At 43.4% G+C, this 14,713-nt stretch overlaps 1 protein-coding gene across 4 annotated transcripts in view; it reads right to left on the reverse strand.

The window, feature by feature from the left end:
- The window catches only part of LOC112230870 (scavenger receptor class B member 1), a 29,292-nt gene extending 14,998 nt beyond the window's left edge, over window positions 1-14,294 (reverse strand). For 2 of the 4 annotated variants that reach the window (XM_024397206.2, XM_024397204.2), the window contains exons 1-8: window positions 13,873-14,293; window positions 7,918-8,078; window positions 5,429-5,570; window positions 5,075-5,278; window positions 3,553-3,648; window positions 3,145-3,260; window positions 2,698-2,864; window positions 440-558 (exon numbers count right to left, since the gene is read on the reverse strand). In XM_024397206.2, coding sequence (XP_024252974.1) covers window positions 440-558; window positions 2,698-2,864; window positions 3,145-3,260; window positions 3,553-3,648; window positions 5,075-5,278; window positions 5,429-5,570; window positions 7,918-8,078; window positions 13,873-13,986 — 1,119 coding nt within the window. In that variant the 5' untranslated portion in view covers window positions 13,987-14,293. Of the gene's footprint in view, window positions 1-439; window positions 559-2,697; window positions 2,865-3,144; window positions 3,261-3,552; window positions 3,649-5,074; window positions 5,279-5,428; window positions 5,571-7,917; window positions 8,079-13,872 lie in introns of all 4 variants that reach the window. The other 2 variants (XR_002950384.2, XM_024397205.2) reach the window with 2 other exon arrangements.
- Window positions 14,295-14,713: the final 419 nt, after the last annotated feature.

Consider the following 14,713-nt stretch of genomic DNA (forward strand, 5'->3'; position numbering starts at 1 on the left):
GTAGCGCTGTCTTAGGCGTCTCACAGTACAGACATTGCAATTTATTGCCCAGGCCACATCTGCAGTCCTCATGCCTCCTTGCAGCATGCCTAAGGCACATTCACACAGATGAGCAGGGACCCTGGGCATCTTTCTTTTGGTGTTTTTCCCCAGAGTCAGTAGAAAGGCCTCTTTAGTGTCCTAAGTTCATAACGGACCTTAATTGCCTACCATCTGTAAGCGGTTAGTGTCTTAACGACCGTTCCACAGGTGCATGTTCATTAATTGTTTATGGTTCATTGAACAAGCATGGGAAACAGTGTTCAAACCCTTTACAATGAACTGTGAAATTATTTGGATTATCTTGCAAAGACAGGGTCCTGAAAAAGGGAGAGTTCTTTTTTTTTTTGCTGAGTTTTCTAAGTTTTCCAATTCAGGACAGCGTGTATGTGTTACTCACAGGGTGGATGTCTATGAAAAGTCCGTGTTCGTCCTCAGTAGGCTGAAGTCCCTGTACGTAGTCCAGCAGCACAGGGTCAGCATTGTAGAAGTGGGGTTGGGAAATGAACACTGGGGCGTCTAGAACACAATATTAATACAGCGTCACCTTGACTTGTACGATCATACATTTCCTTTTTATTAACAAGCACACTACCGTTCAAAAGTTTGGGGTCACTTGGGGGAAAAAAACAAGAATTTCTATGAAAACATACATGAAATGAGTCGCAAAATGAATAGGAAATAGTCAAGATGTTAACAAGGTTATGAAATGGATTTTTATATTTAAAAAATTGTGAACTTCAAACTCTGCTTTCGTCAAAGAATCCATCATTTGCAGCAATTACAGCCTTGCTGACCTTTGGCAATTTGTTGAGGTAATCTGAAGAGATTTCACCCAACAAGCACCTCCCACAAGTTGGATGGGCATTTATGTACCACACGGTCAAGCTGTTCCCACAACAGCTCAGTAGGGTTGAGATCTGGTGACGGTGCTGGCCACTCCATTATAGACAGAATATCAGCTGACTGCTTCTTCCCTAAATAGTTATTCCATAGTTTGGACCTGTGCTTTGGCTCATTCTCCTGGTCTAGGAATAAATTGGCTTCAATTAAGCACCGTCCACAGGGGATGGTATGGAGTGATAGCCTTCCTTCAAGTTCCCTTTTACCCTGTACAAATCTCACACTTTACCACCACCAACACACCCCCAGACCATCACATTGCCTCCACCATGCTTGACAGATGTCATCAAGCATCTTTATTTTTTCTGTGTTTCGCAAATGTTCTTCTTCGTGAGCCAAACACCTCTGTTCAGTGTGTGTTCTTTTGCCCATCTTAATCTTTTTATTGGCCAGAATGAGCTTTTCTTTGCAACTCTGCCTAGAAGGCCAGCATCCCGGAGACACCACTTCATTGTTAGTAGTTAATGAAGCTGCCAGTTGAGGACTTGTGAGGCGTCCGTTTCTCAAACTAGACACTATAACGTGGACTAGAGGTTGAATCACAACTTAGAATTTAGTTTGAAATCAGGGACGGGCAACTGGTGGCCCAACTTTTGTAGGCATGTGGATCAATTCTGAGAGTTAGAATAGTAGAATTTTGAAATCTGGACGTGCAACAGCAGTTTCGCTTGTTATGTCAGTCACTCAATAATCCCATGTCAGCAAAAAAAATAATAATCTGGCTAGACTAATATACAAATCTATCCAAACGTATTAATCATGGTTGAATAACAGCCTGTCGGGCCCCAGTTGATTTTGTTAATCACGCAATCAGATATCACATTGAAAACTGCAACCATTTCTCGTCACCTGATGGCAAAAAGTGTAGAACTGCATACAAATTTGTTACAGGCTTTGGTTTTTCCATTTATAATTTCGAGGTTGGACGCTAGCGGGCCGATGGGTATCACCTCATTAGTCAGAATGTGTTATACTTCCGCTGGTTTGTCATCTTGTTAGTGGAAAGTGTTTCAGTGTTGGCCCAGGTGATATTTAAGAGTGGCTGGCCCAGTACTCCAGGTGTCTTGAGAGATGTGGAGGGTTAACACCTTTAGTCAAGCTACAATTCGGCGCCAAGTGCTTATGTGATCTTGAGATGTGATGTTCTATGGGGCGCTATTGGGAACATAAGTGTGTAATGACTCGTGTTGTCGTCTCATGCCCAAGTGTTTCTACAATGTGTTTATACAACGGCATGGCTCCTCGGTGTGTGTGTGTGTGCGCCATACTTCCTCCTCCAGTCTGTTTACCAGACAAGGTATGTCGGTTATGACTAACAGGGTAAATGGCAGCGAAATGTGTGCTCAGAAACATCTACTCACTTAGAAATAATTACTCCAGTCATCATTCAGTTCCTATTGGGCAAAAACAAAAAACTACAAATCGTATGTTTGTAGAGTGACAAGCTTGATGTTGTCGTCGAGTCCTAGGAATATGGGACCAAATACTAAGCGTTTGACTATTTTAATACACTATCAGAGAATTTCTCCAAATACTTATAACTTACTCAAATGGAACTTGATACATAGTGCATTCATGTCTAAACAGTAAATCATATGTATGAAAATACCCTCAAATAATAGGTGACATTCTGTCTGTACTGTCACCTGATATGAATAATTTGATCTCAAATTCAAAATGCTGGAGCCAAACTACAAGTTTAAGCTCCACTGTCCAAATAAATACGTAGGGGAGTGTGTATGCATCTGTACTCACTGGATCGACAGCTGCTGACGTTGAGGAGGCCAGATTGTCTGCAGGGACAGAAGCCCTCATTGGGAGCGTAGTCTGAGCCATTAGCAAACATAGTCTTAGGAGCCACAAAGCGATAGAGGGGAATCCCTTTCATTATCCCCTCACGCTGATACACCAGCTCCAAAGACCTATAGAGAGTGTGTGTGAGGGAAAGGGGGATACCTAGTCACAACGCATTCAACTGAAATGTGTCTTCCACATTTAACCCAACCCTTCTGAAGCAGAGGTGCGGGGGGGCTGCCATAATCCACATCTTCGGCTCTCGGGGAACAGTGAGTTAACTGCCTTACTCAGAGCAGATTGACAGATTTTTACCTTGTCAGCTCGGGGATTCGATCCAGCAACCTTTCGGTTACTGGCCCAACTCTCTAACCACTAGGCTACATGAGTGTTGGAAAGCGTGTGTACCTGCAGGCGTCAGGACTGTAGAACGGCAGTGTGGACTCTTTGGTCATGAAGGGCGGCCACATTTGTCCTGCTGTACCGTTGATCATGTTACACTGGGGAGTCTTCCAATATATCAACTAGAGAGACAGAAGGTTAACATCCGTTACACATTGAGCTCTCTTTCTAGAGCAAGAAAGAATGGATGTCACCCGCACACCTCTGATTCAGAGAGGTTGGGTTGAATGCAGAGGACCCATTTCAGTTGTACAACAGACTAGGTATCCCCCTTTCCCATTGTAAAAGGATCCCATGAAAAACAAAGGGCCCAGATTTGTTTTCACTCATCTGTGCTTCTAACTGCCCCTCTCAAACCAATCTGTAAAGGTGAAAGGTCATGGCTGTGTGATCCCTAAACTCCAGACAGCTCACCTTGGTCAAGCCGTTCCATGAGTTCACTTTGTGAATCAGCCGGATGTCATCCTTCCCAGTGTGGACGGTGAACATACCAGTGTTGGAGTTGTTGAACTGATGGGAGAAAAAAAAAAAGTGAATATTTAACCAGTCACCAGTCACAAAAAAACTACACAGGCAACTTAAACAGGCTGTAGATAAGGGGTACTTTAATATTATTTGAGAAGGTAGGGTTACAAACACACACTTCCTATGTGGCAAGTCCGGATGGATTAGTCATTTACCAGCGTAGTAACAGTGGCGAACGACTGCCACCTCATTGAAGCTCCCAAGTGTTGCAACGGTCTAAGGCACTGCATCTCAGTGCTAGAGGTATCACTATAGACACAGCCTGGAATCGAACCAGGGTATCACAACCGGCCGTGATTGGGAGTCCCATAGGTCGGCGCACAATTGGCCCAGCTCGTTCGTCAATATAAATAAGAATTTGTTCTTAACTGACTTGCCTAGTTAAATAAAAGGTTAAAATATTTTTTTTTAAATGTAAAAAAGCCAAAGAAGTTTAAGGCTGACCTCAGTACTGCAGGCATGGTTAACAGAAAACAGGATCCCCCATTAGAGTGAATGGAAAAAATGCCAATCTTCGTGGCCAATCTAAATAAAAATGTTTTAAGACAATCATGGTACCAATAATTGCTTCTAATACACCAGATAAGGTTCTTGAACAGATTATTTTTTATATACATTAAAAAGAACCCCCCCACAGAAGAAGTTAAAGGATTACTTTGATGCCAATTGAAGCCTTGAACTAGAGTTACTCAATGGAGGGGGCAGCACTGAGCTAGCCTGCAAAGTCACTTCCAGGAGCAACTCAAAACTGCACATATTAGGTCTCCATGAAAACAGCATCTTAACAGAGCATTGAAGCCAAATAAAGTCGGTTAAATCTTTACGTAGGAATGAGAGGTGCGATGGCTTTGTCCATTCATACAGCCATTGCTCACTACCCATGCGACCCTAAACTGTTCAAACCGTCCCTTGGGGATGGAGTGTGGATGTGGTCATGTCCATCTAGGTTCCAACACTAAACTACCTCCTGGGGGATGAGGCTACTAGGCACATTATTTGGCTTGGATAACTACAAGATTTAGATAGCTGGTAAGCCTAACACTTGATCAACTGGACATTTCTGACATGGTATTAGTGCTCTAAGGTCTGCCTGTGAATTAACAGTCGGGAAACTGCCCTCGCACTACATAATTTCAAAGCCTGACTGAGGCCTTGATTAAATTAGCTCAAGCATTAAAGGGATACCGTGAGATCCTAGCAATTGTTTTTCTACTTACTCAGAGTAGAGATGAACTTGTGAATCGCATTTTTATGTCTCCGTGTGCAGTGTGAAGGAAGAACGAGGTGGTTTCGCAAGCCAATGCCAACTAACGTTAGCACAATGGCGAAGTCTAAAGGTACACTAGCATATGCTACTGTACCCGTAGACTTCCGGTCATTGTGCGCTCATCTCCTCCACCCGCTCACTCACCTCAGAGAAGAGGCCAAACTTGCCAGTGGAGGGCAGCATCCCAGGGAACCACTTATTGAGGAAGTCCACCAGCTTGCTGTCGTAGCCCCACATCAGCTCCCCTACAGACTTGCTTAGGAAGGGTCCCTCCTTAAAGCTCTTAAAGGTGGCACTGAGCAACAGACGCACTGCGTGTGGCATGTTGTCCATCATCACCGCCGCACCCTGGAAGACAGAGGGGAGAGGGAAAAGAGGATGAGGAGAAACAGGATGAAGTGGGGGAGAGATGAGGGGGGCAAAGAGATAGGAGTCCAGTTCATATTGTGTGTGTGTGTGTGTGTGTGTGTGTGTGTGTGTGTAGCAGTGCCGTCTTACCAACACCAGCATGTTAGGGATGGTGACCACATCCGACTCGTTGCCCACTGACATGCTGGGCTCAAAGAAGTAGCTCCTGTATTCAAGATAGGACACTGTATGGTTGGGATGGAACGTGATGTTCTGCTTCTGAAGACGCTTCCTGAAAACACACAACTCAGGTCAACCTCCCAACTGACAGATGCAAATGGAGACACTTTACAACAGAGGGTTGATAGACTTAGTAGTTAAGACAACTGGAGATCTGATTGAATAGCTGACAGAGAAAAGAAGCAGAGAAAGGGGATTGAGAGTTAACTTGCAGGGATAGGGCAAGTCAGTTTAGGTTATTTTATTAAATCACAAAGGGCATTCCACTGACACTGGCTACCTAAAATCGCTTACCGAGATGAACAGGATAGAAATTCTCAGTTATTCAAGGATAAAGAGGTAAGGTAATGCGAGAAGGAAGATCAGGTTGAGAACAGAGTAGGGCTGCACAATATGGGCAAAAAAAACATCATTGCGATTTATTTTTCACGAAATATTGCGATGCCGATTTCTTTATAAGTAAAACGCAGCATCGTTCTTGTTTGGAACAACCTGACTGCATTTGACCTAACAGAAGAGCATGCAAACTTGGTGAATCTAACAGCGAGGAGGAACTGCGCTGCTTGAGTAATGGGGCAGGGCTTGACGTGTGCGGAAAACAGCCGCAAGAGCAGAAAGAAAAAAAAACGATCAAAACGTTGGTTACATGTGGCTGATGAGCATTTCCAAAGAATGCAGCAGTGTAGATCTCTTCCAATATGAATATTACATGTCAATATTGCAATTTTGATGCAAATTCAATTAATTGTGCAGCCCTAGAACAGAGACTGGATAGATCAATTGGATACGTTACAGGGTGAGACAGGCCAGATCCATAAGGAAAGGGGGTTCAATTTGGGCGTTTCTCCCATTCTTCTCTGCGGATCCTCTCAAGCTCTGCCAGGTTGGATAGGGAGCGTCGCTGCACAGTTATTTTCGGGGCTCTCCCGAGATGTTAGATCGGGTTCAAGTCCTGGCTCTGGCTGGGCCACTCAAAGACATTGAGACTTGTCCCGAAGCCACTCCTGCATTGTCTTGGCTGTGTGCTTAGCGTCGTTGTCCTGTTGGAAGTTGAACTGTCGCTCCAGTCAGAGGTCCTGAGCAGGTTTCATCAAGGATCTGCCTGTACTTTTCTCCGTTCATCTTTCCTCAATCCTGACTAGTGTCCCAGTTCCTGCCCCTGAAAAACAACACCACAGGATGCTGCCACCGTCACCATAGTGATGGTGTCATGTTTCCTCCAGACTTGACACTTGGCATTCAGGCCAAATTAATTTCTCAGTTGGCCGGGCGGCCAGCTCTGGGAACAGTCTAGGTTGTCCAATCTCACTGTATATTGCAGAGGCTTTTGGTGGATCAGAGCAGAAAACTAGTTTGGGAAGAACTGATGGCACAAAATATTACAGGACGCAGTCATTTGGGCAACCCCCCTCCTCGAGCATGTCATTGGTTCCTGCATGAACGTCCCCCTGAGCACACCGTCTTCATGTTTGTGTGGTACTTGATTTCCACTGATTGTCAACGCAATTAAAATGTGGGTCAATAATGAGTTATTCTGGGTTGAAGGACAAAGTCTACCGGTGTCGCACCCTGTCTCTAGCCTGCTGTGTACTGGAATCCTACTAGCGAGTACAGTGTCTTTCGCTCACGTCTACCCTCGCCATCGTTAACAGAACTGTGGGAAAACAGCACCTGACAGGTGGGGGCGAAGTACACCATCTAACAGTGTCCTAGCGATTGTTAGCTAGCTACTCGTTACACCTGCTGTGTACCAGAGTCCTACCTAGCAGTGTCCTTCGCTCCCACTTGCCGAACACCTGCCTCGCCATCATTAACAGACCTGTGAGAAACCAGTTCCCGCCTCTTCTGTGGGGTTTACCAACGTTATGGTGCATTACCGCCACCTACTGTAGGGCTCCCCACCTCCCAAATGTGTACTGGGGTTCTAGCTTTTTTTTTTTTAAATTGACCAATAGAAATAAAAGCGAGAGGTTCCTGCAGATGCAATTGTATCCTTCTCCAAACGTACAGCAGTTCAGTCAACACACCATCATAGAATCTCGTAAAAGACAAATTACCACAAGATTTTCTTAAGTAAATTGTGTCCATTACATGTTGTTAATCCAATTTATGGCTAATGTTAGCTAGGCTAGGGGTTAAGGTTAAGTTTGAGTGTTAAATTGTTACATGCTAGCTAAGGGTTAAGGCTAGGTAACATGTTAGTGCAGCATTCCCCAAACTTTGGGTCACACGAATTGAAAACAGGTAAACAAAAAGGCACTCGCAAATCTGAGCTCTTTGTTGCAGGTGCATGGTAACAGCTGAATAAGATGAAATAAAAAGAAATCCGCACACTACTTCCTGCTAGTATCACTGCTCTTTATTACGCTTTACGTAGCCGGTCAGGTGTGAAAGCCTACCTGTATACGTAGGGTCCTCTCTGCTCCACCATGGGTATCTCTCCCGCCAGGAATTCAGTGGGGTTGAGGATGTTGAAGAAGTAGACAGACATGAAGAACGGGACAGGGATGTCCTTCCACATGGTGTAGGACAACTCATTCTCAGGGTCTATTACTAAGTTCTGAGAGAAAAATGATGAAAGGCATATTATACAGTGGGGCAAAAAAGTATTTACTGAGGCATCAATTGTGCAAGTTCTCCCACTTAAGATGAGGCCTGTAATTTATCATAGGTACACTTCAACTATGACAGACAAAATAAGAAAAAACAGAAAATCACATTGTAGGATTTTTAATGAATTTATTTGCAAATTATGGTGGAAAAATAAGTATTTGGTCAATAACAAAAGTTTCTCAATACTTCGTTATATACCCTTTGTTGGTAATGACAGAGGTCAAACGTTTTCTGTAAGTCTTCACAAGGTTCTCACACAGTTGCTGGTATTTTGGCCCATTCCTCCATGCAGATGTCCTCGAGAGCAGTGATGTTTTGGGGCTGTTGCTGGGCAACAAGGACTTTCAACTCCCTCCAAAGATTTTCTATGGGGTTGAGATCTGGAGACTGGCTAGGCCACTCCAGGACCTTGAAATGCTTCTTACGAAGCCACTCCTTCGTTGCCCGGGCGGTGTGTTAGGGATCATTGTCATGCTGAAAGACCCAGCCACGTTTCATCTTCAATGCCCTTGCTGATGGGAGGTTCACTCAAAATCTCACGATACATGGCCCCATTCATTCTTTCCTTTACACGGATCAGTCGTCCTGGTCCCTTTGCAGAAAAACAGCCCCAAAGCATAATGTTTCCACCCCCATGCTTCACAGTAGGTATGGTGTTCCTTGGATGCAACTCAGCATTCTTTGTCCTCCAAACACAACAGGTTGAGTTTTTACCAAAAAGTTATATTTTGGTTTCATCTGACCATATGACATTCTCCCAATCTTCTTCTGGATCATCCAAATGCTCTCTAGCAAACTTCAGACGGGCCTGGACATGTACTGGCTTAAGCAGGGGGACACGTCTGGCACTGCAGGATTTGAGTCCCTGGCAGGGTAGTGTGTTACTGATGGTAGGCTTTGTTACTTTGGTCACAGCTCTCTGCAGGTCATTCACTAGGTCCCCCCGTGTGGTTCTGGGATTTTTGCTCACCGTTCTTGTGATCATTTTGACCCCACGGGGTGAGATATTGCGTGGAGCCCCAGATCGAGGGAGATTATCAGTGGTCTTGTATGTCTTCCATTTCCTATTAATTGCTCCCACAGTTGATTTCTTCAAACCAAGCTGCTTACCTATTGCAGATTCAGTCTTCCCAGCCTGGTGCAGGTCTACAATTTTGTTTGATGTCCTTTGACAGCTCTTTGGTCTTGGCCATAGTAGAGTTTGGAGTGTGACTGTTTGAGGTTGTGGACAGGTGTCTGTGGCAGTGTGGTTAGGGTTAGGTTTGTAACCAGATTTAAGAAAATTAATTGTAGAAATAGGTGGGGTTTATAACCTTGTGGCTGTGGTAGCTCGTTGACGACAGCTATTTATTTTCTTGAGGATTGTCAGGAGGCCGGTACATAAATACAAATCACTTGTAGAATCGAAATTGGCCGCAAGAAGCCCAAACGGATATAATATTTCCCAGATCCTTGATTTCCTTTGTCTGTGCTTATGGACTGCGCTCTTCAATTCAAACCACAGGTTTCTAATGGGGTTCAACAGAGTTCAGAGACTGATGGCCATAGCAAAATGTTGATCTGTGAGGTCAGATAACCATTTATTTATGCTAGAAGATCCAATTGCAATCAAGTTTCAGCCTCCTGGCAGAGGCTACTGGGTTTTTGGCTAAAATGTCCTGGTACTGGGTAAAGGTAATGATGCCGTTGACCTTAACAAGGGCGCCAAGACCAGTGTCATGACTCCTGGGAGGATCCAAAGGATCAGGTTACAGTGCATCAGCTCTACAGAACTCTCCCGCAGAGGGAGGGGGATTGATGTGTGTGTGTGTGTGTGTGTGGTTCACACCTCAAGCCCATCAGAAATTGTAAGGCAGCAGACGATTCCTTTCTGCTCTAGTTGGAGAGATTGGAAAGTCTGTGCCTTATGAAGGGGTTTACAGCCCAAAACTATAACATTAAACAATGGACATGAGGACAGAAAGATCTCTATCATCCTCCAAATGCTGGTAATAAGAGGTGGAATGTGGAAAATTAATGTCTATTTTGTGATGCCATTAAAAGTTATATGAAGACGTTATGACAAACACTAACTTAAGTTCATGTGTATCATCATGTTTACATACTTTACATTGTGTAGGAAATATCCAGATGAAAGAGAACCTTTGTGACTATAAGAATGATTTTAGTTATCTAATCGAGATCGTAAATTGTGGTGCCTTGCCTCGTAACTAGCTACGCCCCAGGGAACCCAGAGAGCGTGTCAGCAAGACGGAAACGGCCCTTTCTACCCGAGGGTATAATGCAATTGAGTTAAGAATTAACAGACTAGGATGACCACGCGCTGCAGCAGGGGTCTACAATTAGTCACGACCCCAAAACGAGGTTGAAGACAAAAGGAACCTCTTAACAATCAATGTACTTTTATCTAAGGTCAATTTAAGCTAGACCATCCGGTTATTCTCTTCAAATCATCGGTTGTCTACACAGTTTACACCTGAGAACAAGGCCTCACTAAGCGGAACTCAGCCCGCGAAGGCCTCGGCCCAACAAAGACCTTCAACACGTAAATACATACATTATACCTCTTAATCATAAGAGCTGCAGTTCAGGGCAAGGTATTAGAGATACATTTTGTGAACTACGCTTAGTGTATCCAAGTGTTGCTTCTCTTTAAATCTCCATCTTGTGTAACACGTGTCAATGTGTTGATCCACTAGGGACTGTTGTCGTCATATTAAGTTTAATCAATACCGAGTGTGTGTGTTACCATTTAGCTTGTTAGCAAATAAATAATCAAATCAATGAGTGGTACAGAATGATCAGTGAGACTCGGGTTTGTGCTAATTGTGCGAGGCTGATATGAGGAAATGATTCACTATTGACTGTTATGGAGTTAATTTGGGAAACGGTAACTCATTAAACAAACTCTTCCCACGGTGCCCCAGATTCCTAATGAGTTAATTGTTACATGATCATTTAATTATTACCCAATTTAAGTGGAGTAGATAATTATTCAATGAATAGCAGATATCACATTAATGAAAGTCACGTCACCAGTGAAAGTAAAATAGCCCCGTATCAGATCCTCCACCATATTTTACAGTAGACATGAGGGTTATTTTCCGCTTATGCATCAATATTTCCAGAGCAAACCCACCACTGGTCTGTGTGGCCAAAGACCTCTATTTTTCCATGTCATCTGACAGTAGCGCTGGTTAAAATATGCACGTTCATAGCAATCATTTAAGAAGGTCACAATTTCTATATTCTAGGTTTTAACAACCAGGAACTTAAAAGCTGAAGATTATGCATTACACGGCATACAACGGTAAATGATCAAGGAGGAACTAGCTTAACATTTAAAAGGAAGTTGTGGGGCAAAACCAATATATAAAGAACAGAGCAAATAAAAAATAATGTATTGCTGTTATTTTACCAGGTAAGTTGACTGAGAACACGTTCTAATTTACAGTAATGACCTGGGGAATAGTTACAGGGGAGGGGAGATGAATGAGCCAATTGTAAGCTTGGGATGATTAGGTGACCGTGATGGTATGAGGGACAGCTTGGGAATTTAGCCAGGACACCGGGGTTAACACCCCTACTCTTACAATAAGTGCCATGGGATCTTAAATGACCTCAGAGAGTCAGGACACCCGTTTAAAGTCCCACCCGAAAGACGGCACCCTACACACGGCTGTGTCCTGGGGCATTGGGATCTTTTTTTTTTAGACCAGGGGAAAGAGTGCCTCCTACTGGCCCTCCAACACCACTTCCAGCAGCATCTGGTCTCGCATCCAGGGACTGACCAGGACCAGCCCTGCTTAGCTTCAGAAGCAAGCCAGCAGTGGGATGCAGGGTGGTATAATAAATAGTATAGATTACTACACTAAACCTTTTTTTTTTTTACTTTGTGGCTGTACTATCTAGTGTAAGCCACCCATTCGCTGATTTCATTCTTTTGTGGGTAGACTTTTTGGACAAAATATCTAACACACATGAGAATTTGGCTATATCAATCACACTTGTGAACGACCGGTGTATAAAATCGAGCACACATGCAATCTCCACAGACAAACATTGGCAGTGGAACAGCCTTACTGAAGAGCTCAATGACTTTCAACGTGGTACCGCCATAGGATGCTCATAAGTGCTGTTGTTGTGAAGTGGAAACGTCTAGAAGCAACAGCTCAGCCAGGAAGTGGTAAGGCCACACAAGCTCACAGAACGGGACCGCCGAGTGCTGTAGTGTGCAAAAATCATATGTCCACGGCTGCAACACTCACTACAGAGTTACAAACTGCCTCTGGAAGCAGCGTCAACACAAGAACTGTTAGCTGGGAGGTTCATGAAATTGGTTTCCATGGCCGAGCAGCCGCACACAATCTTAAGATTACCATGAGCAATGTCAAGCGTCAACTGCAGTTGTGTAAAGACACCGCCATTGGACTCCTGAGAAGTGGAAACACGTTCCTTGAAGTGATGAATCATGCTTCACCATCTGGCAGTCCGACGGACGAGTCTGGGTTTTGAGGATGCCAGGAGAACGATGCCACTGCCAACTGTAAAGTTTAGTGAAGGAGGAATGGTCTGGGGACGTTTTTCATGGGTCAGGCTAGGCCACTTAGTTCCAGTAAAGGAAATCTTAACGCTACCACACACAATTACATTCTTATGATTCTGTGCACAAGGCGAAGTCCATAAAGAAATTGTTTGTTGAGATCGGTGTGGAAGACCTTGACTGGCCTGTACAGAGCCCTGCCCTCAACACCATCAATTATCCTTTGGAATAAATTGGAACGCAGACTGCGAGCCAGGCCTAATCGGCCAACATCAGTGCGACCTCACTAATGCTCGTGGCTTAATGGAAGTTTTCACAGCAATGTTCCAACATCTAGTGCAAAGCCTTCCCAGAAGAGCAGAGGCTGTTATAGCAGCAAAGGGGGGACCAACTTCATATTAATACCCATGATATTGGAATGTTATTTGAGAGCAGGTGTCCACATACTTTTGGTCATGTAATGTCCAGAAATGAAATCAAAGTATTATATCTTTCAGAGAATTTGGGGGTGTCAAATAAAATCACTGCCAGTTGGGAAACCCTACTATAGGTCTACAGATAGGTCTACAGTCATCGACACCAACCAAAGTCTTGCATGTGTTTAGTCTACACAGTGGTGTAAAAAGTGGCCAATTGTCATACAAAAAAAGTAGCCAATTGTCATACAGGTAAGTGAGTTATTTCAGTAAAAATTGATTTTATATTTACTTAAATCTCAAAAGTAAAAAATATTTGCTCAAATACACTTAAGAATAAATAATTTCAAAATCCTTATATTTAGCAAAACACGAACGAACGATTATTATTTTATTTTTTTAAATCACACCCACAGAAGTATCGACCGCAACCAGTGGAGTACGTACTGGCTTGTAGAGAACTAGATTCCAAACAAATGTATGGCATTCATCTCAGACTGTAGCCATGTGGTAGGTATTAAGCATAGTTAATCCCTACAGTAAAATGCCTAGCTTGTTTGCGCTTTCCCAACAATGCAGTAATCAATATCAATATAAAATCAAATAAGTAGAAAAAGAACACGAGAAATACGAGTAATAAGTCAAGATCATTCTTCGTAATATACGTTAGTCGTGATTGACCATGAGAAAACGAAGCCTTTTCCATTAGATGTAGGCCTACAGCAGAAGTATAAAACTAAAGGAAAAAACTACATTCCATAGCTTTTATCTCAATAACTTACCTTTACTATTTGGTCGTCAATGATGATTGGTCCAACGAATAAAATAACTAACCCAAACACTGCAGTCAGAGTACCCGCGACAAAAAGTCCGATTGCTAACTTAGATTTATTCATTGTTATGGACACAGTTTAACTGTTCACCGATAAAACTACAGGCCTACTGAAATGTATAGATAAAAACAACGCATGTACGCTATCTGCAATGTCAAGTTCACTGGCTTTTGTTCGGAGCGCTGCCTGGTTCGTTGCAGAGCTAAACAAGGCAAGAAGTCGACGGACTGTCAACCGACTCACAACAACACCGCAAGTGTTGAAGGACCTTGCCACTCCTCAGAAGATGATCTTAAAGTCCAAAAACAGGTACATGAATAAGGCTTGTCTTGAAGTCGAGTGTAAGCGATTAGCAGCGGAACCGCAGTGTTTATATTGTACAAGCCACGCCTTCCTTCACGCTGAGGCTGGTGGGGGCTGTAGTTTATTTACGTTAACAGAGACGCATTTCATTTATGTCATGACGTTTCGTGCAAAATCTAAGAAAATGTGATATACACATTATTCATGTATATCAATATTGTATGAATAGCGTTTCCTCACATTTTAAGAACTGATCATACACTAACATTTGAAAACTAAACACATTTTTATAAATGAGGCCCCAGGTGGGAAAAGGAAGATGGAGCACAACATGACGATCAGTCATCTTTGGTTTGCAGTTGTGAATTATGAGGCAGACAGACAAACAACAGACAGAAAATAATAATGCCATGTGTAAATTGTGGTGAAACGCTCTGGACCGGAAGAGCCCCGTGGAAGGCAGCAAGCAAATCTGTACACTCAAGGC

This window comes from Oncorhynchus tshawytscha, linkage group LG33 (assembly GCF_018296145.1).
Source record: "Oncorhynchus tshawytscha isolate Ot180627B linkage group LG33, Otsh_v2.0, whole genome shotgun sequence".
Classification (NCBI taxonomy): domain Eukaryota; kingdom Metazoa; phylum Chordata; class Actinopteri; order Salmoniformes; family Salmonidae; genus Oncorhynchus; species Oncorhynchus tshawytscha.